Source organism: Meles meles, chromosome 7 (assembly GCF_922984935.1).
Source record: "Meles meles chromosome 7, mMelMel3.1 paternal haplotype, whole genome shotgun sequence".
Taxonomy (NCBI): domain Eukaryota; kingdom Metazoa; phylum Chordata; class Mammalia; order Carnivora; family Mustelidae; genus Meles; species Meles meles.
This window is the reverse complement of record NC_060072.1, coordinates 125,855,132-125,882,155: the sequence shown is the minus strand read 5'-3', so window position 1 is coordinate 125,882,155 and position 27,024 is coordinate 125,855,132. Positions and strand designations below refer to the sequence as shown.

At 36.5% G+C, this 27,024-nt stretch overlaps 1 protein-coding gene across 5 annotated transcripts in view; it reads left to right on the top strand.

Annotated features, from left to right (window-relative positions):
* Positions 1–749: 749 nt before the first annotated feature.
* The window catches only part of MINDY3 (MINDY lysine 48 deubiquitinase 3), an 86,533-nt gene continuing 60,258 nt past the window's right edge, over positions 750–27,024 (top strand). For 2 of the 5 annotated variants that reach the window (XM_046012640.1, XM_046012639.1), the window contains exons 1-6: positions 750–1,057; positions 14,191–14,270; positions 18,148–18,208; positions 19,834–20,007; positions 23,477–23,528; positions 24,390–24,504. In XM_046012640.1, coding sequence (XP_045868596.1) covers positions 964–1,057; positions 14,191–14,270; positions 18,148–18,208; positions 19,834–20,007; positions 23,477–23,528; positions 24,390–24,504 — 576 coding nt within the window. In that variant the 5' untranslated portion in view covers positions 750–963. Of the gene's footprint in view, positions 1,058–14,190; positions 14,271–18,147; positions 18,209–19,833; positions 20,008–21,875; positions 22,185–23,450; positions 23,529–24,389; positions 24,505–27,024 lie in introns of those variants that run through there. The other 3 variants (XM_046012642.1, XM_046012644.1, XM_046012643.1) reach the window with 3 other exon arrangements.

Genomic DNA, 27,024 nt, shown 5'->3' with positions numbered 1-27,024 from the left:
CTAAATTCACCTGAATGCTTATCAGTGATTAAAACTTGGACTTCAGTCCAGGTGTTGTCCACACACCCTCCAATGCTGTGGAGATGAAAATTTATTTATTTGACAGGCGGAGATCACAAGCAGGCAGAGAGAGAGGAAGGGGAGCAGGCTCCCTGCCAAGCAGAGAGCCCGATGCGGGGCTCGATCCCAGGATCCTGGGATCATGACCTGAGCTGAAGGCCCACTGAGCCACTCAGGCGCCCCGGTACAGACATGTCTAATACACATTACACCACACCCTTTGGTTATGTATATAATAGTTGGTTGGACTTTATATGATTTATCGAGGCATACAGGCTGACAGCCTTCAAATTATCGGTGGTTCTCCTTACGGACATAGATGGCTCCTCCCTGAGATTCAACCATCCTCTTAGAGTTGTAGTTCAGTGTAATTAATATTACAAATTTTAAAGAACGGGCTATGTTCCAGGCCCTAAAGCTTGGCCCTAGAGCCTACAGCTAAGAGCAGGGCAGCGCGCAGAGGGAGGTGTTCCTGGATGGTAAAAACATGCCAACGCCCAGGGAACGCGCTGCCTGCCTATTCAGAAGCCAACACCGCACCGAAGGCCCGGGTGCTGAGCTCCAAAAGGCTGCCAGACTCCAGAGAGCTCAGAAGCTCTTCCTGCCCTCCACTTCCGCTTCCGGGGAGGTGACTCCCGGGCCCTCCCGGCGTGAGGGGCGGTAGCGAAAGGGGAGCCGGAAGTGGCCCGGCACTTCCGGTACGGGAAACTCCTTGCTGCCGCTCGGGCTGGCTTGACAGGCGCGGTCTCTGCAAGTAGCTCTGTCTCCTTTCGTCTTCCTCGCGTCCAGCCTTCGAGTTCTTTCGCCGCCGCCGTCCCGCAACTCCTGTCTCCGCAGGCGCCCCTTCCCCATGTTCCGGGGCAGGAGTCCTGAAAGCGAAGACCCGCTCGCCGGTACCCCATCATGTCCGAACTGACTAAAGAGCTGATGGAGCTGGTGTGGGGCACCAAAAGCAGCCCCGGTCTCTCTGACACCATCTTCTGCCGCTGGACGCAAGGTACCCTGGCTGGGCTCTGACTTCCAGCCGCTTCCTTTGCCCTGCGAGAGGCTAGCTGGACGCCTCTGGCGCCACAGCCCCGGCTTGCCCCGCACTGTGTCCCAGTTGCCCAGCTCAGCTCTGAAACTGGACTTTGTAGAAACGCTCTGTCTGCCTTGGGGGGAGTGGTTGAGTAGGAGAATGGTTACAGCTGAATGGTGCCACTAAAGCCCCGAAGCGCCTCTGCCACTTCTGAGCTCCCCTCCGGCTGGAGAGCAAGGGTGGTGGTTGGGCTGCAGTGTGTGACCCTAAGGGTGTGCCTTGTGCCTCGGTGTCAGCGTCTCAGGAAGTGTTGTGGCCCCCTGAATCTTGACCCCCTCCCAACAAGGCTTCATGAAATGGGTGTTCGGTTTAATTTTGGAGAGCGCGAAGTCCGCAGGAAAGTCAGAGTAGCTAAATCCAGAAAGCAGCTCTGCTCGTTGTATTTTAATTATGTGGTTAGACGTAGTACTCGGTGTACGAATTTAGTATTGCTTGCTATCAGGTGCTCTTTTGACCCAAAGTATTCCCGGCTTTGAGATGGTTTAGTGTCTATTACAGTTAAAAGCAATGTGGATAATAGTACTTCCTGTGCTGTACTAATTATCCAGATAGGATTTTAAGTTATGTAAGAAGTTTTATTAATATGAATACTAATGAAATAAAAATTACCATTTATTGAATTTCTGCGCTGTGCCAGACTCTGCGTTAGGTACTTTATGCTAGTAATTATCTGTAATTCTGAAGTTATAATAAAACACAACGTGGCACCCGGCTTAAGGTGACTTATGGACTGGTAAAGTTAAGAGCCTTTGGAGTCAGAAGGATTGGTAATGTAAGTATGTAAAACATCACAGGCCGGTAAATAATAGCTATTCATTCTTATTATTAAATCAATTTTTTGGTAAATACCTGTTCTCAAAGGATTTGGGGGAATTTTAGCATAGTAAATCCAAGTTCCTACCTCATAGTGTGTATTTTGTAACAAAAATTCAGGGTTTATGTAAATCCCTTCCTCTCTCCCACATATGCCTCATTTACGAGCTGGTAAAATTAGACTCATAATGTTTTACAGTCAGCTTATTTAGCCGATCACTCTTGTTTTGCAGATCAGGAAAATGAGTGGTGGGGCCATAAACAGGCCAGAGTTGGGCAAATTGAAAGAATGGGAGTGATTTACAAGTCTTCCAGTTCCTAATGCAGCTCTGTTTTCACTTTATTCCTTTGAGTTTCCAAACCTTAGCATGTAATTAGTTTGGCTCTTTTTGTTCATTTTAACTACATCACTGAAGTAATATTTTCTGAAATCTTGGTCTCCTGCATTTGCAGATTTTAAAGCTTGCTTTCTACTTTAATTTATCCTAATAATAAACAGCCCAGAAGTATACAAGGCTGTGAAGGATTAAGAAAAATTTTACTTCCTATGTAATTAATTAGCATTAATTAAGCATTTACAAAATAGAATAAGATAGTATTCGGCCTTGTTTATGTTAATACTGAGATGGAGATTCCAGGAGAATTCAGAGGCAACTCTAATAGTGGTTAAGAGAAGGCTTTGGAACAGGTGTGCTTTGGTCCCAGATTCAAGTTATTTAATTTAGTTAAGCCTCAGTTTCCTTCTCTGTAAAATGCAAATAATAGTAGTGTCAACCTTACAGGGTCGTTGTGAGGATTGAAGGCATGTAAACCTATGGAGGCACTTAGCACGATATCTGACATACGGTAAACACTCAGACAATGGAAGTTCTTGAGACTTAATTTAAAAAGCGTTTAATTCTAAGCTAAGCCAAAGATCACTCTCTATCCATGACCTGATAATTACAAGAAATTGTTTATTTGATGAATAATCATTATTTGTTTACTTTTACTTTTTATTGAAGCATCGAGGATACATGATAATTATTATCTAAAATACAACTTTATAATGACATTAGAGAATGCTGGGCAAGGTAGTTCCTTAATAAGATTCATTCAGTCACTGCCATTTAAAAATAAAGAATTTTTTTTTTTCTTTTTAGAGTATGTTTATATTGTGGATATATGATTTTTCAGGGTTTTACATTGATCAGGATTTTCAGGCAACCGAATTTGTATTTTTAATTTACCACGTCTGAGAGGAAGGTTGTTACTGATTTTGCTATGTTAACTATTGTATTCATTTAGAGGCAGAAATCATTGCTGAAGATTGCTTCGGCAGTCATTTGGGATTATGAGACTAGGCACAAGACACTGCTTTGCTGCACTTCCCTTACAGCATTTGTAATGTGACACCAACTTTGGCTCTATTTCCTAGTCTGTAACTGCTCTGACAACTGTATTCTTACAAGTTTTTTGGAAGCAGTTTAAAAGTGTGAGATGTTTAGGGTAAATATTTGTAAAATTATGTTTAGGCATAGTCCATTTATGAACCTATATTGATCACATTAAAAGTTTTTTGATACATTAGAACAAGCTGCAGGAGTTGCTGCAGCACAGAGTTGGGTTTTTTTTTTTAATTGATTTAACAATGTCAGATAATACGTGAAATCAGTAAGCCACAGAAAGGCACATAGTTGTTTTAATTCATTTAGCAGTTTTAGATAATTCCTTTCTATAATTCCTTTTTCTTTGGGGGAAAAATGGGGTTTTGTGGGATTTTGTGGGATTTTGGTTTGGGTTTTTTGGGTTTTTTTGTGGGGTTTTTTGTGTGTGGGGGGGTTTTGTGTGTGTGTGGTTTGTTTCTCCTTGAAAGACTGTTAAGTCACATAATTTAAAGATTTGCAGTTGTTATTTTCTTTTCCTTTTTTTTTTTTTTTAAAGATTTTATTTATTTACTTGACAGAGACACAGTGAGAGAGGAAACACAAGCAGGGGGAATGGGAGAGCTTCTCTCTGAGCAGGGAGCCCCATGCAGGGCTGGGTTCCAGGACCCTGGGATCATGACCTGAGCCGAAGGCAGTCACTTAACGACTCAGTTGTTATTTTCTAACTTGGAAATTGAGTCTCTACCCCTGCCTCCTTTTCTCCTGCTCAGTTGCCTATGATCATTTTTTAAGAAAAGTGTATATTTTCTACCTCTTATTCAGAAACATCATTTATTCTCCTTGCCCTTTTTCCCACAGACTACAACAGTGTTCCAGGCCTCTGCAGGTTAGGATGGGAAGGCAGACAAACAATAAGCATAGCACAAATGAAGTACATGTAATAGAAGGTAAAGAAATAGGGAGTTGTGGAATGGGGCAGCATGGCTAGGCCTTATTTTAAGATGAGATTTGAGCAAACACTGGAAGCAACTGAGTTAGTTATGCACTTATATCTGAAGAGTGTTCCAGGCGAAGAGAATAGCCATTATAAAAGACTTGATGGAGAATATTCCTGGCTTTTTGTTCAAAGACCAGGAAGGAAACTAGTTCAGCTGTAAAGGGAATGAGAGAATGGGGAGAGTAATAAAAGATGATGTAAGAAATAATTTTCATACAATGGCCAGTAAAGCCTTATAGGCCATGGTAAGGACTTAGGCGTTTATTCTGAATGAAGTGAGAGGTCATTGCAAGGTTTGGAACAGAGAAGAGAAACAACATGACAAGTTTGTTTGTTTGTTTGTTTTTTAAGATTTTTTAAATTTATTTGACAGATCACAAGTAGGCAGAGAGGCAGGCAAAGAGAGGGGGGAAAGCAGGCTCCCTGCTGAGCAGAGAGCCAGAGGGGCTCAATTCCAGGAACCTGAGATCACATGACCTGAGTCGAAGGCAGAGGCTTAACCTACTGAGCCACCCAAGCGCCCCCGACATGACAAGTTTTTAAAGGACTGATCTGACTGCTGTGTTTGAGGATAGACTGTAGTGGCTTGAATGAGACAGCAAGATCAAATGAGAGACATTTGCAGGAATCCAGTGGGGTAGAGATGGAGGATTAGACCAGGATAATAGTACTGGGAATGGAAGCCAGTGGTGCAATGGACCAGCTCCCAGCAGAACCAAAATAAGAGTCATCTAGATCTGACAGGAATAAGTATAAATCTTACTATAAATGAAAACATTTTGACTTATTGGGAATTTGTTTCCTTTTCAGTATTGTCTAGTTCAGTGTTTGGCAAACTTTTTCTGTAAAAGAGTCAGCTGCATTTGTTGTTTCTGTCTCAATACTCATCTCTGCCATTGCAGCAAAAACAGCCCTAGATAGTATAGGTATGTATGGCTGTGTTCCAAAACTGCATTCACAGAAGCAGGTCAACCCCTGATCTAGATTATAAGCTCCGAGACACCTTTTTTTTTTTTCCCTTTCCCCCGCCCTTTCCCCTAAGTTTTAAGTTATTTTATCATTTAACCTATTAGATTAACCCAAGAGGGAGAAACACAATTCTCGTTTATACAGTTCATTATTTGGTGGGGGGTTTGTGGGGGTGGATGGAGAATGGAGATATAGTTGGCTGAAATTGAGTTTGGACTTTTGGTGCAGGACAATTTTTGTTATGTAATATGAAAAACATAAAATTTAACAAATAACTTATGATAAGTGAGGAATCAATTAAAATATAAGTATCAAATGTATTTACAAGGTAATACATTTTTATGATTTAACATTTTACCAAGTAATAAAATGATAAGCCAGCATTACTTTTTACTATTATTGAGAGAGGGCGAGCAAGCGTGCACAAACAGGAGAAGGGGCAGAGGGAGTGAGAATTTTTAGTGGGCTCCCAGCCCAGGGCAGAGCCTGACATGGGGTTCTTGCTCATGACCCTGAGATCATGACTTGAGCTGAAACCAAAAGTCAGACTTTTATTTTTTTTTGTAATTTTATTTTATTTTATTTTTTCAGTGTTCCAAGATTCATTGTTTATGTACCACACCCAGTGCTCCATGCAATACGTGCCCTCCTTAATACCCACCACCAGACTTACCCAACCCCGTATCCCCCCTCTCCTCAGAAACCCTCAGGTTGTTTCTCAGAGTCCACAGTCTCTCATGGTTCATCTCCCTCTCCACTTTCCCCCAACTCACTTCTCCTCTCCATCTCCCAGTGTCCTCCATTTTATTCCTTATGCTCCACAAATAAGTGAAACCATATGATAATTGACTCTGTCTTCTTGACTTATTTCACTCAGCATAATCTCCTCCAGTCCTGTCCATGTTGATACTAAAGTTGGGTATTCATCCTTTCTGATGGAGGCAGAATACTCCATTGTATATATGGACCATATCTTCTTTATCCATTCGTCCATTGAAGGGCATCTTGGCTCTTTCCACGGTTTGACAACTGTGGCCATTGCTGCTATGAACACTGGGGTACAGATGGCCCTTCTTTTCACTACATCTGTATCTTTGGGGTAAATACCCAGTATTTAGGGTAGCTCTATTTTTAATTTCTTAAGGAATCTTCACACTGTTTTCCAAAGTGGCTGCACCAACTTGCATTCCCACCAACAGTGTAAGAGGGTTCCCTTTCTCCACATCCTCTCCAACACTTGTTTACTGTCTTGTTAATTTTGTCTGTTTGAACTGGTATAAGGTGGTATCTCAATGTGGTTTTGATTTGAATCTCCCTGATGGCTAATGATGAGGAACATTTTTTCATGTGTCTTTTAGCCATTTGTATGTCTTCTTTGGAGAAGTGTCTGTTCATGTCTTCTGCCCATTTTTTGATGTGATTATCTGTCTTGTGTGTGTTGAGTTTGAGGAGGTCTTTATAGATCTTGGATATCAGCCCTTTGTCTGTAGTGTCATTTGTGAATATCTTCTCCCATTCCGTGGGTTGCCTCTTTGTTTTGCTGATTGTTTGCTTTACTGTGCAGAAGCTTTTGATAAGGGAGTGAACCACCCAGGCACCTTGATATACCATTATTCATTAATGTTTCTTCCAAAAATGGGGATAATGTGGATCATTATCATTTCAGAGATATTTGTTGTTGGATGCCTCTTTTTTCTCTCAAGGATAGATATTCCTTTCTCCAACTTACCTGAATCATGTCACCTAAGATCCAATTCTTTTAAATTAAAATTTGTAAGTTTATATGACAAAGTTAATTTCGTACTTTGAATACATTATGTATATTTTAGTTCAAAGTATCTATCATAATATCTTACATTGCATTATGCTTTACAGTTTTTCAAAGTCTTATTTAATCCTTGCAACAACCCTGAGAAACAGCAAAGGATAAATGTAGTTTTCTTCATTTTTATAAAGGAGGAAACTAAGGTACAGTTCAGATTTGACTCAACCAGTATCACAGAGTTTATAATGACAAAACAGGTCTTTCAATGGACTTTTGTTTACTTCGGAGCTTAGAGTTATAGAGGCAGAAGTTAAAAAACTGATTTGAATAACATATATCGGTAGTACTTTCTAAATGAAAGTAAAAGATTGGAAAATTACAAAGATGTTCATGGCTCAGGTTTAAATTAGTTATGAGCTATAAAACAGATTTCTATGTCTGTAGTATTGTGGGAATGTAATACTAAATTATATATTTACGATCAGATGCTTCAGATGACTAATTTCAGATCTAATCAGAAAAAAGCCATTTTGAGAAAAGATAATTCCTTTTAAAAGTAGGAAATAATTTTGAATGTAAGAATACAAGAGAAATAACTGTATATCCTAAAAAATTTAAACTCAAGTGAAACCTTATTATAAAGGGAGAAGCCTACTTAACCTAGTCCTATTTTAGCATAGAATATTTAATTTACATTTAGTTGACTTTATTATATTATTTTTATTTTATTATAACCTTTGTGCATTATCAACACACTGAAAGATGTATACTGTAATTAAACAGAATTTGGAGCAGATCTGCCTAGAATTCTCTCCATGGGATTTTTCTATGTAACATACAAAAGCAACTCACTGTAGTTCATTTCAGCTATAAGCCCTGCCCATGGATCTTGAAAACTGCATTACATTGTTAGTAATTTTAAGGAAGGTAAAATTCATTATTGATTCATGTTTATTACATACCTCAAATGTTTCACTTCTGCCCTTGGGCCCAACGTCAAAGATCCTTTCCTGTTCCTGTAGGAACAGAACTGGATGGAGTGAGGGGCCTTTTGGTTTCATCTCTTGTTCCTAGATTGGATCTCAGATTTGGTTGTCTTGATGTGATAACCAGCAGCCTTAGATTTCATTTGTCCTTGTTAAATTTGTCCTGTGCACCATACCTATTTCTCATCCTCTGTATAGCCTGTCATCTATTTTGTTTCTTCCAGGCTGCTGCCTATTGAGGGAGAAAATTGTGGTCAGCATCAATGCAAATGTAGTAATCAGACCTTAGCTGAGCCCTCAGCTTTTCTCTCAGTTCTTTATCTTGTCAGCTTTTCTTAGTACTTTTTAGAATTAACATTCCCTCAGTTCTCTTTTTCTCCCATTCCCCTCATTCTTATTCAGTAATACCACTTCCTCTTTGTGTATATATTTAATTTAGAAGCCTGCTAAAATTCACTTCTTCTGCCAGGCCAATGGCTTTCAAGTTTTTTTTTAACTTGGGGCCTCATTATACTCTGAGAAAGTATTAAGTATTTCAATATGAAAAATAAAATTAATGAGACCTGAAGCATTATTTTACATTTCTGTAAGTCTCTCTAATGTCTGGCTCATTAGAAGACAGCTGGATCCTCACAGTTGCTTCTCGGTTCAGTCTCTTGCAGTACGTGTTAGGAAGAATATGCAGAAAATCCAGCCTCACAAAGGTTGGTAAGGTAGGAGTCCTACAAAAGCCTTTTCAGGTAATTGTGAATATTCATTTTTGATACTACACCTAAACTTGACCTGTGGCCGTTTCTTAGAGTTTATTCGCAGTATGGAATCTGAAACTACATGAATGAATTTTTTGTACTCTATTAATTGAAAATCATTGGTTTGTCTTGAACTTTGAATGGATCTTTACCTGTGCATTCATATCTGACAGCCATGCATCAGTCATTTGAAAGTTATTGGTCCACTGGTTTATTCAGATATTCTAAATGATAACACACTTCATTCTACAATATTAAAAGTCACATTTATTATTATTACCACTGATCTCATTAGAAAAATATCCAAGAATTGAGATGTTGTCAAGTTCACAGTGGTAGATGCAAGTTTTCCAAAATTTTAGTTATGCTCGAAAGCCTGAAATTTTATCACTGACGAATATAACTGTCAGTTATTTTTCTTGATGTATCAGGCTCACTTCATTCTCTTCTGAGAAAGTGTTTGCCGCCTACTCAAGTCGGAATAATCAATTCGTTAGTACCTCTTCAGAATAAAAACAGTGCTCTATAAAAAAGTACGTCCAGCTTGCAATTCAGAAAATTACACACGTGCATTTTCTTGAGACAAAGATCAGTCATCATCAAGGTATATAGCACAGGTGCTTTGTGGGTAGTTTCCATTTTGTCATGCAGAATAGTTTTTAAAAGGGCACTTTATTCAAGTCAAAATTTAATAAAAATAGCATCAACGAGGCCATTCTTTAGTTAAATAGGCTTCTTTGTGTGTGTTTGAGAGAGGGTAGTTTTGTTTACTAGGATGGTGACTGCTAGTACAGTTTAATGACACACTTTGTGTGTGCTAAGACATTAGCAATCATACCTACTATTGCTTTTGTACCATGGCTATGAAAGTCAACACAGTGTAAAGGGCAAAAGAATGTCTTAGTATCCTTATGAGAATTATTTTTACTCCTAGTAGATCCCCTGAAAGAGTCTCAGAGTTCCAAGTTTCTATAGACCACACTTGGAGAACCTCTTTTTCTCCAGTCCTGTCCGCACCCCACCACTCCACAACTCTTTCAAGACTTGGAGTCTTTAACTTCCTTTTCCCCATGTAATCACTCTTGTCCTGTTTTTAAACTCATGCCCTTCAGTCCATATAAATAATTATCTTTTATCCAGCTATGCTTCAAGTTATCGTATGTTTCCCCTTCATTGGTTTAACAAGTAGTTTGCATTTATTTACTCTTTCTCCTTATATTCTGAATTACAGCTCAACCCTTTAAAATTTGCTTACACTCTCCAGTGCTTTAGATTTCTTTTTGTATTCCCAGTGATGTGCTTAATCCAGTGTTTTGTTTTACTCTACTCAGCAGCATTTGAAGCAAGTGACTACTCTCTGCTTCCTGGAGGGACTTCAGTGTGTTTTCCTCTTATCTTTCCAATCTTTGTCCATCTTTGCTGATTCAGCCTCTTCTAATTTTCTGATATTCCCATCTCCATTATTTTTGTTTTACATGTTCTCATTTACTTGACTGCCAATGTTGAGGATGATTCAAATTGCGTTTAATCCTAATACTTACCCTGAGCTCCAGACTGGTATTTCCCCACTTCTAAGAACTGTTGCCAAATGGGGACACCTGGGTGGCTCAGTCAGTTAAGCATCTGCCTTCCACTCAGGGCATGATCTCAGGGTCCTGGGATCAAGCCCAACCTCGGCCCTCCACTCAGTGGAGAGTCTGGTTCTCCCTCTCCCTCTGTGATCTCTCTCACTTTAACTCTTTTGCAAATAAATGAATAAATAGATGTTGCCAAATGGTTATCTCACCACTGAACTTGGCACACCTAGAAACAGACTCTCCCGTTATCTTCCCTTGCAACATTTCAAGAGCATTTATTGAGCATTACTGTACAATATACTATGAAAACAGTGGTCAGCAGAACAAGCAAGATACCTGTAAGGCAAATAATAAACATGTAAGCAATCAGTAATGTAGTAATCACAGATTACGAAAAGTACTAATGTGCTTAATGGTAGGAGAGACCTACTTAGATAGGTTTATCAGGGAATATCTCTGAGAAGTTAACTCCTAAAATGAGAATGAGATGGATTCAGGTTTCTGAAGAAAGAAGGAACAGCAAGCACTAGGGCTAAAGTAAAGACATTGGGATGTTCTAAATTCACTGTAGATAATGAATATGAAAGTGAACTAAGGAAATGTGGGTTCGATAGATCATGGTGTCTTTTAAGGCCATGAAAATGAGTTTGGGTTTCATTTTAATTGCTGTGAGAAGCCACTAAATTGTATTAGGTAGGCTATGACAAAATCTGGTTTCCAAGGCTACAGTATTCCTCTGGTAACTCTATGGTGAACATATAAGGATGGAAGCAGGGTAAGTGGGGAGGAATGGAGTCATCTAGTTGGAAACTTTTAACAGTACTCTAGATGAGAGATGACAGTGGTTTGAACCTCAGGTAGACCAGAGATGGGATAGAATGGACAGATATAAATCATGTTTTTGGGTCTTGAACCAAGAGGATCTTGCCTTAAGGTGACAAAGGGTTAATAAGTGTTTCAAGTGCAGGGCACAGTATGTTCAAAAGGTAAGAAACCTGACAGAAAATGGATATTTGAGGTCCTGAAATATACTCAGCATGCCTGAAGTCCAAGAGGAAGAGTGGCCAAAGATGAGGTAGGAGATTTAGGTCGAAATCAGATCATACAGGACCATGTTAAGGAAACTAAATTCACTTTATGCCTGGGATTGTAATCTGGGCTCTGTTTGAGAATTCTCTGATTATAACCAGTAATGGAAATCTTGAGAGTAGATGAGTTACGCAAGGAGAATGTATGGAATGAAAAGAACATAGATCCTAAAGCCAAGACATGAGGAACATTAACATTGAAGAGGAGTTGACTGAGGGGACTGAGAAGAAACTGAAAAGAAAAATTTGTCACAAGAGGAACCAGTAAAGCCAAGGGGCAAAAGTTTTTCAGAAGAAGTCCATGGTCAGCATTTCAGAGGATTCTCTGGAGAGTAAATAAGAAAAGACTTGAGAAATCACCTGTACTGGTCATAGATGAACTTGGTGAGAATGAATTTGGTGCAGTCAGAGGTTGAAAATTTCGGGGGTTGAATAAATTGTAAGGAGAATAATATTGTAAGGTTAAATAATTATAAGAAGATTAAAAGAGTGCATATGGACAATTAGATGTGCTTTGAGAGGGTGGTGGTTGGAGTTTTGGGTTTTTTGTTTGTTTTTTTAACAATCAGGTGAATTTTTTTTAACTTAGACTTTACTTTTTTAGAGCAGTTTTAGGTTTACAGCAGAACTATGGGGAAGCTACAGAGATTTCTCATACACCTTCTGCTCCCACAACGTGCATAGGGCTCCCCTATTTACCATTACACCCCACCAGGGTGGAATATTTATTAATTGATGAACCTGCACTGATATCATTTGGACAAATGTATAATAACATTTATCCATCAGTATGGTTTCACAGTATTTCCCTGCCCTAAAAATGTTCTGTGCTTTGCATGTTCATCCCTCTTCCCTTTCTCCCTCCACCAATCCCTGGAAATGACTCATCTTTTTATGGTCTTCATTGTTTTGCCTTTTCAAGGATATCTTATAGTTGGAATCATACAGTATATAGCCTTTTCCTATTGGTTACATCATTGAGTAATATGCACTTAACGTTCCACCATGTCTTTCCATGACTTGTCAACTCATTTATTTTTTTAGTGCTAAATTATATTTTGTTGTCTGGATGTACTGTAGTTCATTTACCCACCCATTTTCTTACTGAAGAACAGCTTAGTTGCTTCCAAGTATTAGCAGTTATGTCTCAAGGAGCTGTAAACATCTGTGTGCAGGTTTTTGTGTTGATGTAAGTTTTCAACTCTTTACTCAAAAGAATTTTGGGAGGATTCTTAAGGAGGATTCTTTGTTTTTGAATATATGAGAAACATGTTTAAGCACTGTTTGAAAGAGGGATTGAAAGGTTAAGAGAGCAGAGGTGGGATGGAATGGGATGCTCCTCTACACTGTTTCTTATCTCAATTGTTATCACCTACTGTCTCAAGCTAGAAACTTCAGAGTCTGCTCTAATTTCTTTGTCCCACTTGTACATGCTCATCAAATTTAATTTTACCCAAGAAATACTATTTAGATATAGTTTCTCCTCTCCATACTAATGTCAATTTTATTAGGTCGTTATGGCTGTCGAAACAGTCTCATCCCCATTCTGTTCCTTTAAAAAAGGAAAAAAAATATATAATCATATTATAGTTTAATTAGTATTTGTCATGGTCTGGCCTTTCCCAGTATTAACCTCTTGTCAGCTTTCCCTTCCATTTACCGTCTCCCACATCCCACCCCCGTACTACCCTTAAGCTACATTAAATTTCTCCCTGTCCTATAAACTTGTCCCTTTTCTTAACAAACTCTTTCCTTTAATAAAGATAAGTTTTCTTTACCTGAAAGTCATTCCTCGTCCTCGTTCTCACAAATTCCTGTTACGATCAACCTCAAAGTCACCTATTGTGACTTGACTCAGGCAGAGTAAATCGTTTCTTTCTGTATCCGTAATACTGTCTGCATACTTCTGTTTTAACATCCATTTATTCTTTATTATTTATTTGTTCATATGTCCATGTTCACCTGTACTGTTGGCTCCTACAGACGAGGGACTTTGTCATTCACGCATACATCCTAGATGCTTGCTATAGTATCGTATGTTCATTAAGTGTTCATGGGATGAATGACTGAAGTACAACCATTAGTGAAACTTTACATATTCCTACCATGTTGGGTTTGGAAATGATCATTTTAAAGATAACTACACAGAGACCTAAGGAGGCTCAGTCCTCTGGACTTCTTGCCCTATGCTGTCTATAGGAACATTTACTAGTTGCTCTCAGTCAGTGCTGGTTGGGTAATAGTGAAATTCAGCTAGAGCTAGTATGAGCACATTCACAGTCTATGATGCCTTTAATTGTTAGCTTATAGAATATGACTCAAAGATTTGAATGAAAAATATATTCTGTATGGAAAGAATCCTGAAATTCTGTTTGAAATCGGTAGATAGACTAGTCTTTCTTCAAATAAATTATTTAATTTAGTGTTCTTTTAATAAGGTCCACTCTTTATCCCTTTAGTCCACTTAGAAGGATCCTGAGGTGCAAATTTTGTGTGTGCATGTGTGAGTGAGTGTGTGTGTGTGTGTTTACATTTGGGGCACAGGGTGGGAACAGAGGCTCCAAATCTTTTTTCAGAGGGTTTCTTGATTCCCCAAAAAGTTAAGAACTACTGTGCCTGAATAACTTGGAGATATTTTGCTTCTGTGATAAGTGATCTTTCTCAAAGCAAAGTACATTAAAAATTCTTGGGCTGCTGTTTGAATTACCTTTTTAATCTTTGCTACTTGCTTTCATTTTTAGGGTTTGTGTTTAGTGAATCAGAGGGATCTGCATTAGAACAGTTTGAAGGTGGCCCCTGTGCTGTTATTGCACCTGTTCAGGTAACATAGACTACTTTACCGACTCCTTAGAAGGACATGTTCAAACGTTTCATATTTAACTTTTCATTTTCTACTGTGTCTGTGTGTAATTAGACATGATCAGTTATCTCTTAACTTTTGTTCGTGTAAATTGCTATAAATATCCAAAATAGAAAATGAATTCAAAACATGGGCAGGTTATGCAGCAATAGCCTTTTGACTGTCTTTATTTTCAAGAAAACATAATAGGTGTTCCCTGACCTTCAGAAAATGATCGTGACATCTTTCTAGTACAGTGATCCTATCAAGTCATGTTTTATGCTATTGTTAGGTATATCATAGCAATAATATTCTTTTCATTTGTACTTTCTGTAAAAATGATTTTCCTACAAAGTTGAGGATGAGTAATACTTTCATGCTCTAAAACCTTACACATTTTTTAAATAAGCTGTATTTACAGTTTTAGGCTGTTGACTTTTAAAATAAAATTAGTAGTAACGGACTTCAAACAGAATTTCCAAAATTTAAAAAAAAGAGGTTTTTCTTTGGACAAGATAGTGTAATCTGAATGTGTGTGTGTGTGTGTGTGTGTGTGTGTGTGTGTATGAGATTTGAATCCTAAAGTATTGTTCGAATTTCAAAGGCCAATTTGCTGCAAATGTTGCATTGTTAAAGCCACAAATTGAATTTTCAGTTTACTGTAATACCTTAAAGTGTCTGAACAGCAGAGTCACTTCACAGCTGGTCTAAAAGAAGCTGGAATTGATTATGTTTTAATCAGCACGTTTTGAAAATACATATTTAATGTGATATTTATTCATTGGGCATAAGGAACACATTCCTGAGCTTTGTTAGCTGCAAAGTAAATTTGTCTCTCAAGCCTTATACTCCACATTATTAAATTAAAAATTTATCTCTGAAGGAGGAGGCAAAAGAAATCTTTCATGACTGAGTCCAAAATGTATCCTTTATAGCTCATCATTTTTCTTTAAAGGTTAAATTTGATTTTTTTTTTTTTGCATTAGTAGAATTACAAAAAAAAAAAAAATTGAATGTTTGAATGTTGCCTGGGAGTAACTGCATATAAAGAATAAAATTTAACTGTAAATTAGTTTTAGAGTTGTTATACTGTTATGCTGGGGACAGATTTGGGTTGCTTGCAGAATCTTATTAACTGAATTTGAAGATTCCTTGTCCTGTCGGTATTTAGATTATATTAACACTGCCCTTCCTGGGTTTTTACTAAAAGTCTATGAATGTAGTTAAATGCAAGGTATACCACAGTTCCCTGTTTTATAAAATTTTATAAAATTTATAAAAATGTGAAGCTTTATAAAATTCAGTATATTTTCACAATGATAGCTGTTTTTGCAAGGAATAATTGTAATGTTCAAAGCCCTTTTGTATCTTTGAGGTAGTAATTTAGTTTCATAGTCACATAAATCTTCTCAATCATGGAATTTTGGTTTTTTTTTTTCTTAGTGTAAAAGTCAAAACTAAATCATTAAGCCTAATAAAGGGAAAAGAGCAAGTCTAGATATTAAAACTTTTTTGAACTATAAAAATTAGAATATGGTACTATAGCCAGAAGAGTAGGCATATTAGGGAACCCAATAGTTAATGCTGGACTAGATGACATTACATATAGCATTTTCCCAAGAACTTATCACATACTACAAATCAATGGCAGAATAAAATGAAATTTAATGAATGTCACTGATAAGACTGGCTGCCAGTTTGAGGGGAAAAATGAATTTAGACGATCTGATACCGTATATCAAATATGTTCTTGATATAATATTTAACCACAGAAAAACTAAAACTAATTATTGTCAACACTAGAGAAAGGATGAATGAGTTCCAGGCTCAGAAAAATATTTGCAGTGAATATTAGCAGTAAGTAGATATTGTCATTCTTATACAAAGAACTTGTACAGATTGGTTAGAAAACACTAAAACTCCATTGGTGAAATGATGTGTATACAATCATCACAGGTGGAATAGTGATAGACAACTAGAGAATCAAGATGTTCAAGCTCACTAGGAATCCAGGAAAGTATAAATGAAACTGTAACTAGATTTTATTGTTTACTCTTTCTGATTTTTAAATATAAAATAATTGCCAGTGCATATTATGGGTAGGATGATGCTGGCATATTCATAGTGCCATAAGTACATTTGTACTCTGATTTGGGGAGGGATATTACATTATAATAGGACCCATATTGCAGATTTTTTTTTTAATGAAATCATTGAACTTCTGTGAATCTTTCTTAAAGAAGTAATCCTTAATATGGAAAAGGTTGTATTCAATAAGAAACTTTTATAGGAGTAAAAGAAAAAATTATAAGCCTAATACACTATAATGTAGTTTACACACGAGATGATGTCTGAGTAATTTTGATAGCTCAATAGACATTTAGTGATTAAGAATTATAGTTATGACTCCTGTGGGAAAGCCAAAATGGGAAACATGATCACATACCCATTATGCTTCTCACTTGTAAGAAAAACTGAAACAGGTATGAAAGACTGGAAGGAAGTATATCAAAATACTAACAGCATTTGTATTAGCGGTAAAATAATGGGTATCCCACCTCATTTTCCCCAAATTTTGTAATGTAGTTATACTCCACAATTTTATGGTTGTTGCCATACTGGGGGAAAGCCAGAAATACTTGATTGCAGCATTGGTAGTTTTTACTAATATAAGAATGTTGTAGAATGTTACTTGGTTTTTTTTTTTTTGTTAAAATAATTGAAATTATTGCTTATTAGGTGGCAGGTACTGTGCTAAGTGCATTACATAGATTATTTCATAAAATCCTCACTGCAGCCTTTTAAAGTTTATGCTATTATTATTTTTAGTTAGTAAAGTAATGGAACCAAGATGCACACCTAGGTGTGTCTGACTAAAAGCAGTCCTCTTATCAACACACTACTGCTTTCAAACATGTAAGTGAGAAACATCGAAGTAACCTTTTTCTAGGATCTGCTTCCTGGAGGTTCAGATACAACAGGTGGCACATAAGGGTCTTCATTTTTAATAAACAAGTTAGGTGACTAGGATGGAAGTGATCTGTAAACTGCACTTTGGGAAGGAAACACTACTGAACTGCTTTCTATCAAATCATTAGTATAACACACTTAAGGAAAAGTGAGAGATCAGTTTGTTTTTTCTTTTAAATCTTGTAATTTTTTTAGTCAAACCAGGAAGTTGGAACTCATGATAAGCAGGAGAGTCTTGTAGTGTATTTGTTTTTAATTTTTTTTTAAAGATTTTATTTATTTATTTGACAGAGATCACAAGTAGGCAGAGAGGCAGGCAGAGAGAGAGGGAAGCAGGCTCGTCGCTGAGCAGAGAGCCCAATGTGGGACTCGATCCCAGGACCCTGAGATCATGATCCGAGCCAAAGGCAGCGGCTTAACCCACTGAGCCACCCAGGCGCCCTTGTAGTATATTTTTATCTCACAAATCAGAGCTAAAAGAGCATAACCACCTTTGTATTGTGATTTCTTTTCCCCCAAGGAACCTAAGAGAAATGTAGTTGTTCCTGTTTCTAGGGTTTTCACTTTGTGAATGAGCAATTAAGTTTCTTTACTTTTCCGGTTATGTGTCTGTTTTTTTTTTTTAGTCAGTTGAGTCACTTCTTCTATGTGTCAGAAAATACGTATCATGAAAGAAGAATTTTATGGATCTAGAATCAAGTTTATAGTAGTATATTCTGAATAATATGCTCAATTACTGTTGAATCTGGAGAGAAACTCTGAAATTTTTATAGCACTATTTAGTAGACCATAAAGGAGTACAAATTAGGTTTTTTTTTTCCATTTTAAAATAAAAGAATAAGGTATACTTACAATGCATTCTAATAATTATTGCTTTAATTGTGTAAAGGCATTTCTTTTGAAGAAGCTCCTGTTCTCTTCAGAGAAGTCTTCTTGGAGGGATTGCCCAGGTATGATCGTGTTTGGTCTTCTATAAACTTTTCCTTCACCGTCTAATTTATATATGATCTATGTAGCTTTCTTTGGCAATAGTTTAACTGAAATTATTTATCTTAAAAAGTAAACTATAAACAGGATATTTTTTCTTGAGTTTTTTTTTTTTTTCAGTGTTTCAGAAGTTTTCATGAACAGTGACATTTTAATATGTGTATTTCCAAATTTGGTTTACCCAAGAGTCTAAGACAGGATAATAGAACTAAAGGCAAAAACCTTTGGCCTCTCACTAAAATGTGGTGCCATTTCCCTGAACTGTTAAATGATAGCATACCATAAGGAATGGTCATTTGTGTTTGTTTTGTCTTACTTGGCTCTGAGCAAGAACTTAGTTATCTTTGTATTCCTGCTACTTTTAGTACAGTGCTTTACACAATGCAGATAACACTGCAAACGAAGCTGTCCTAGCTTCTGCACTATGATTAGGCCAGACAGCTGTGTGGTGCTATCTGATAATAACAAACATTTGCATTCCACTTGACAGTTTACAAAGTCTTTCCTTCAATAAGTGAACAATTTCATGTGAACATCACAATAACTTTTAGAAGAATGGGAGATATATTATAATCCTGGTTTGGCATATAAAGGCAAAACAGTTTCCATTCCAAACCATACCCATAGAATCTAATGACTGTGAATTTAAGAGCTAAAGTGTCACTCATGTATTTTTTATTAAATAATAGTTGAAATGCAAAATAAATTGTAGTAGAAAATAAACCAAGAGATATAATCATTAACATCAATGTTTTATTGATAAAATAGATAGCGTTGTTGTAAATGTAAATGTTGTGGTGGTTATAAAATGAATGACCTAATTCTTGCCTTTAAAGAACTGCTAATCTATTAAGAGAAGTAAAATTCTCCCCATAACGTTAAATTTTACATAGGATGTGTGTACACATCCCCTTTGAAAGTTTCAGGGGCAGTACTACTTTTGTAGAGCTATCCTGCTTGGAAAGGGAAGGTGGCTAAGGCCCAGGAAGAAGTTGAGCATTTTCTCATTGCCCTTTTCTATAAAAGTCTAACGTTCAGATCACTGCAGTATAGTATCAGGAGTTTCTGTATTATGCAGCATAACCGCAATGGCGTCTGCTACTGTAATGAATTGTGGTACTGTATGTGCTATGTTGTCTTCTCATTATCCTTACCCCTGTGGGACAAGGAGATCAAAGACATTAGACTAACTCAGAAATGAGGAAAAAATAGAAGTCTCAGCAGGCCCTCACATTGTGCCTGGTCCTGCAGTAAAGGAGCCCTCATGGCTTCAGTGCTCCCTTTGCAGCCTCAGGAAGGGGAGCGATCAGTAACAGGTTATTCCAAGTAACGTATTCTTTCTCCTAATGTTTAATTCTTCATTTTTCTGGATTCTTTTTTAATTAATGGCCATATTTAATATTGATGACATATTAATCCTTAAGCACTTTTTTTTTTTTAAACATAAGTTGTTTATGGAGGGAGGAATCCTTCACTTCAAATGCTTGGTTTTCATTTTTAAGTTAAAACATTCTTAATATTGTTATCCATGACAGGATTTTTTCTTTTCGAAGAAAACCATTATAACTGATACTTTGGTTATTTTTAGAGGAAGAGCGGAAGGAACTCCTTTGTCATACCTTATGTGACATTTTAGAGAGTGCTTGTTGTGACAACTCTGGATCCTACTGCCTCGTTTCCTGGTTAAGAGGAAAGACAGCGGAGGAAACGGCTAGTATTTCTGGGAGTCGTGCAGAGTCTAGCTGCCAAGTGGAACATTCTTGTAAGATACATTTTTATTTCCTGAAGTCATTTCTTGTATCTTTGTTTTCATAAAACTATTGAAATTTTTAAAGAAAAAAAATATTTAAAATTTTCATAACACTTCTTTTTTTAGCCTGAGCTTAATTCATGAGCCTTAGAATTTTTCATTTCCCTGTCAATTATGTTAGTTGCTGGAGGATATTGCACTTGTTTATCATGTCATTTTTGGAAAAAAGAAAGGAGTTGCATCTCTTAAACTTCTCTATAAGTTTTAGTTAGTTTCTGCTTGACGACAATCTTTTCTGAGCTTTGGAACACTAATACAGAAAGTTTAAAGAACATAATCCTACATACTTTAGTTTTAGATGCTTTAATGTTAGTTTTCTTGCTATTGGGGGAAAAAAGGATTTTTTGGGACATTAGAAAATTTCTTAAATATCTTTAGTTTCTTAGAACAGAGATGGGGACATTATTCTTCATTACATATTATTTCTTTTCCTCCTGAACTTTTTGGACATTATGTAATACAGTCTACATATATAGATTATTTTAAGGTAGTTTTAAAAAAGGGTTTAATTATTCTTTCAGGTTTTTCATTACTGAAGATTTCTCTTTAAACAAAAGCTATTCTTATTCATAAAAAATACATATTCTGTGGATTGTAACCTTTGAAACTTCTTACATAATCAACTTCAAAACTGCCAGAATGCAGTAGTAAAATGAAGACTTCTGGTAGTACTGAAGGTAGATGAAGAATTGCTTTTCTGTTTTTCTTTTTCAGGAATGATCTTGCTAGTATGTGACTTCTGATAATTGGTAGTTCCATGTGTTTATATTGAAGAAGTGACTTATTCTGCCTATGATGCATTCCATTAATGATCATCTCTGCAGAAATTTTTTTAAAAATTGGACACCTGATTTATAGAGAGTAAATTTTGATTACTCATGATGTATATCTCAATTTCCATGTAGGATTATCCCTGAGGCACAATTGTCTCCACAGGCTGAAATGACTCTGTAATGTCAACATCTTCTTTCTCCTGTAGTTATAGTGGCAAATTCTAATAGGTGTACAGTTGGAAGGAATAATTTTTAAAATTTAAACAGTTGAATAACATTTCCTTTTGAGGCCTTTTAAACATAGCCTTTCAAATAGAATTTAATATACTTTGAGAGTCGATGATGACAGTTGAAGAAGAAAAGTGGAAAATATTCCGAAGGATGATTGTCAAAAATCTTAAGATTGGTTTTAAACTATTTTCCAGGTTTTCCTGGGTTGCATGAAAGCACATTTAATAGTTTCACTTAGGACATTAAAATTCTGACAGAGGAACAGTTGGACTAATTAAAAGTTCTTTTAAAGACTATCTGCTTAAAGCCAATCTATACATTAAAATGCAAGAAAACAGTACAATCTTTTAACATTTTCCATTAGTATTTTTGTAGTACAATCTATATGTGCCATAGGGTACACTGTACAATTTCTATAGTTAGAGGTTAAATCGCTTTAGGTTAAATAGCCTCATAATGTATTAACTTTGGTACTTGAGTAACTAATTTAGGTGGGCATATTAGATTTAATTTGTTTTCAAAAAACATATTTTAGTAGTTTTCCAATTTACTTTGCCTCATTTTACAAGTGGACATGAGGGGCACCTGGGTGGCTCAGTGGGTTAAAGCCTCTGCCTTCCGCTCAGGTCATGATCCCAGGGTCCTGGGATCGAGTTCCGCATGGGGCTCTCTGCTCAGCAGGGAGCCTGCTTCCTCCTCTCTCTGCCTGCCTCTCTGCCTACTTGTGATCTCTGTCTGTCAAATAAATAAATAAAATCTTTAAAAAAAAAAGTGGACATTAAATGAAACCATGTATTAAATCTGTTTTTAGGTTAAGACTGTAAAAATTTGAAAAGTTTTATTAACTGAAAATTTGAGAATTTACCTTAGATGTTGACAAATGCAAAGAACTTACATTAAAGTTTTTATTCCGTATAACAATGTTTTACCTGTTCTTTCCTTTGTTCCCAGCTATGTTCTTTTTCTTGTGTTTTATATTTTTTCATCATCCTGCCTGCTAAGCTTTTTATTTTGCTTGCCTCTTCTCTCTAAATTACTATCTTTATGTCTACTTTCATAGTGTATACCCAGTAGAATTATTTAGGTAATCAAGCACTGCAGAGCAATTAGTACAGTTTGGAAAAGGTTAGGTTGAATTTTTATTTTATCCTGAAATTTTACATGTGAACTGTTTTTCCCCTTGTCAGTAGTACATTGTGCACGAACATTAATTTCATTGGCTTGTGTGGTGTGTGTAGTTTTGGCTTTTGGTAACGCACCCTTGTTTGCAGTAGTGAATGCTCAGGTTCAATTTCAGTTTGTTTCCCATGCATATCAAAAGCTTATTGAAATTAACCCATTTAGGCTGGTAAAGATTTTTAAAAGTAGTTTAAAGCATTTGAAAATTAAAATGATTTGAAAAGGAGAGCCTAATGAAACATTTTTAATTGTAACTCAAAAATTCCTAATTTTGAATTCATAATGAATTTCTTTCATTCTCTGGTAAGAATTAATATTTAAAAGTACTAAGATTTGCTTTATAAAATATAAATAAAATTGTTCATTGTGATAAATTAGGAGTATTTTGATTCATGTTTGAGATCTTTAAAGCTGTTATCTTTGTAAAGGGAGCCAACTCTCTGGATTCAAGTCTCAGCTGTGCTGTTCATTGCATTGTGCTCCAGGGAGGCTGCTTCTCTGCCTCGGTTCCTCTTCTGTAAAATGGGGATGATAGGGTTGTTAGAAGATTAAATGAGATAAAACCTATAGCGCATTTACAGAGGGGCCTGGCACTTAGTATAAAGTGCTGTATAAACATCACCTTGGATTTAAATGATTTTATTTCCTTTGCTTTCTTAATTTATAATTGTACTGTATTAATGATCATAGTCTAAATGAGTTACTGAAAACTTCTCTAACAATTGTACCAACAAATGAGGAAACAGATTTAAAGCTGTCGTTGAACCTGTGTAGTTTTAAAGTGCTATTTCTTTTTATACACATTAGTTTAAAAATTAAACTTAACCTAAAGATTTTATATTATAAAGGAAGAAGGTTAGCTATGATGATTTTATTTGGATCTATGATTTAGAAGATTATTTAAAAGTGCAAGACACATTTCAGTGATGTGTGAAGCACTGTCAGTAATTTCTTATATTTTATATAGTATTCTATCCTGACTGAATTGAAAATAAATGTTTATTATTTAATCACCCTTCTACATTCTCAGTATTATATCCATTTTAGTTATAATCATGGTAACTAAGATCCTGAAATAAAAATTTATGTTACAGTAAAGTTGAAAATAAACTGAGAATTTTAAGGGAGTAAGGAAATAGGGAAAATTTTGATTGCTTGAAAGTATTTACAGCCTGCTATGTGTATCTTGTGTCATTTATTTGCCATGTGTAGTGCTGAAAAGTGTCTTTTATGTATAGCTGCCTTGGCTGTCGAAGAGCTTGGCTTTGAGCGATTTCATGCATTAATTCAGTAAGTAACATTGGAACATTTAAAATACTTACCTTGTGGACACATTGCCATTTTAAGTCTGTTCATATTGTGGAAAGGTACTTAGATTTATATAATTGAGAATTAATTTGTTACCAGTTTTTTAAATAGTAATTTATTAATGTATACTTAAATTATTCTGATTCCTAAATTAGCTAACTACCAGAATACACCTTTTTATAATATTAAAAGCTTCTTCATCGCTTAAAATGAAAAAAAATCATTCTAGCTTAATGTCTCTCTGACCTGAATGAATACAAAAATTTCTAATAGGATAAATATTTGAATTATTTTGTTTGCCAAAATATGCCTTCTGTGATTCTCATTAAAAGTGCCATATTTTCACTAGAACATTAAACTTTTTATTGTAAAAGGATAGCTACATTGATAGTATTACAAGTGGCATTTGAAATACAACATTATTTTCTTTTAAAAGAAGCCACAAATGTACACCTTATCTTTGGTATTCAGATATTTATTACATAATTTTCAGGCTTTACAGAGTCAAGTTGTTTTTTTTTTTTCTTGAACACCTCTTAAAGCTACTTCATTCTTTAAAAATGTGTAATATTGTAGAATTTGTTGATGCCAGACAGTTCACCTAAGTGATGAAGAGTTTTCCTGCCAAGTAGGCATTCTAGTTTAATGGTCTATATTTAGCAACATTTGTCAGCAGCAGCTTTTGCTTTCAATGGCTAAATCTGTATTTGAAAATTTGAGACACAGAAATCTCATTTGTACATATACAGTTTAATGTATAAGACAATTTTAAAAATTTCCCATTTGTCAATGTAGTCATTCTCATCTCTAATGCTAATACTTAATTCTTTTTTCCCCCTTCAGAAAGAGATCATTCAGAAGTTTATCAGAATTAAAAGATGCTGTCTTGGACCAGTATTCAATGTGGGGAAACAAATTTGGAGTATTGCTTTTTCTGTATTCTGTGTTACTGACGAAGGTTTGTTTAAGAAGATACTTCTTCTGGCTTTTATTAGTTTGAGTTCAGTACTGGTTTTCATGCTGTGATGAGTAATTTTATTTTTGGTACTGTTTCTAATCTCAGAATAAAAATCTCTTATGCTGAGGGGCGCCTGGGTGGCTCAGTGGGTTAAAGCCTCTGCCTTCAGCTCAGGCATGATCCCGGGGTCCTGGGATCGAGCCCTGCATCGGGCTCTCTGCTCTGCAGGGAGCCTGCTTCCTCCTCTCTCTCTGCCTGCCTCTCTGCCTACTTGTGATCTCTGTCAAATAAATAAATAAATATTTTTTAAAAAAACTCTTATGCTGATAATAAGGAATCATCCAGTTCTCTTTTCTTACCACTCACTTAGTACTTAACCGCTTTCAAACTTAGTTTTACTCCTGATTTCTATGTTAATAGAAGTTATCAGTGATATTCTAATTATGAAATGTACTCAATTCTTCTAAGTTTTATTTTCTTTCATCTTAGCAGTAACTGGCATTTGACAACCTTAATGCTTTCTGGAAGCTCTTTCTGACACTCAGTCCCCTTCCTAACTTACCTAATAAATCACTGTGCTAGTTCCCTTTTATTATTGTCCCATGATCCCATCTCCCACAACCCCCACCGCCTTTTTTTTGATAGCTTCATTTTCTTCTTTACCTGTTATCTCCTGCTCCTTTCTCTCCCCGTCCAAATTTTTATATTGAAGAAATTTTCGGTCCCTGTCATCTTCATGCTTTTTCTCTTATGGGCATTTTATTCTCTCAACTTACTTTATGTGGTTAATTTCAACGTGTATACTTCTATCCTACCTTTTTTCCCCAACTCCTAATCTCCTGTCTCTAACAGCCTGTTAGTCTCAGTTGAGTATCCTGCTAGATGTGTCATGTCTGCTATCAGACTTCTTTCATTTGACAGATGTTTATTGGGCATTGACTCCCTACTAAGGATTGGAATTATAATGTGAGAAAGTTTTTTTTTCTTTTTTTTTTTCAAGATTTTATTTATTTATTTGACAGAGATCACAAGTAGGCAGAGAGACAGGCAGAGAGACAGGCAGAGAGAGAGGCAGAGAGAGAGAAGGGAGGAAGCAGGCTCCCTGCTGAGCAGAGAGCCCGATGCGGGGCTCGATCCCAGGACCCTGGGATCATGACCCGAGCTGAAGGCAGAGGCTTTAACCCACTGAGCCACCCAGGTGCCCCGAGAAACAGTTTTTTAAAATGATTCCTCACCAGTACTGTGAAAAAAAAAACTGACACATTAACAATTCCATGCGGGCTCTGTTTTTAGGTGTTTATGTCTTGTATGCACAAAGCAGGGGGCGGGGCGGGGGGGGGGCGCTGGAGGGGTGTAGAATAGAAGGTAGCCTGAATCTTGGGTTTGGTTGGTTGGTTTGTTTGTTTTTGGTGGAATCAAGGACAGACGTTACATAGTAGGGACCCTGTGGTGCATATAGTGTCTTGGTGGATGAGGAAAAGTTTTCTAGAAGAAAAAGCTGTGGGAAGATTTTCTGAGCCATGGAAACAGCAAGTATAAAGGCATAATGAATTTGGGTGTAACACCACAAGAACTGTAAGGAGTTCAGTATTACTGCAGCATTTTATTTATGTAAAAAAGGCTCAGAATGGTAAAGCCCTTGTATTCTGTCCAAAAAAATAATTGCAGTTTCACTTGGTCAATATTAGAACAGAGCAAAAATTTTAGACAAGGTAATAACGAGCTCTTTTGCTGATAAGTTTCCTTAAATTGAGGTAAGAGTTGTGTGAGAGGGAGTTGGTGGTAAGGTTGAAGACGAGTCAGGGAATCAAAGAGTGGTTACTGAATGGTGAATCTAAGCTAGGGCAGTAGCCATGGAAATGGAAAAGAAAAAGACCATATTTAGAAGTGTGTTCTAAATTTGGACATTTAAAAAGCACATTTAAGAGAAAGAACCACAAGTACTCTGTAGTTGGTTAGATGTGGTAAAGAGCAGTGAGGGTAGGACTTAAGATGTCTGGCCTCTTATGCATTTGGCTTTAACTATTCATTATTCCCCCTCGTTTTTCATGCTCAAAACTTTTGATGTCTCTTCTTCCCTTTACAGCCAATAAACCATCATGTCTAGTTCTTACTTGGTCTTTGAGATGATGTCCCCTCCCTCACCAGTGATTATGTCACTTCTTCATATTACTCCTTTTGGCTTTATCATGGTCTGTCTTGTGTTGTTTACAAGGCAGCAAGTGCAAAAATCTCGTACTTGTTTGTATTGTCCTACAATATTTAGGTGTTGCATTAAATATTTGGATTATTGACTAATGCCTTTAATCCTTAGAAATGGCCTTAATCTGATAGAACCAGTGGTTAAAGTTAGGTGAATAGCACAGTGATGGGCAGTTATTCTTTGTTCTTTCAGGGCTGATGAAATGAAAATGCCCTAGTCTTGGACTTACCTAGACTTCTGGAGATTTGGATGCCCTTTTGAGGAATTAAAAAAATACCAGAAAATTCATTTTTAAGAAAAGAAGCTTCCTGCCCTCC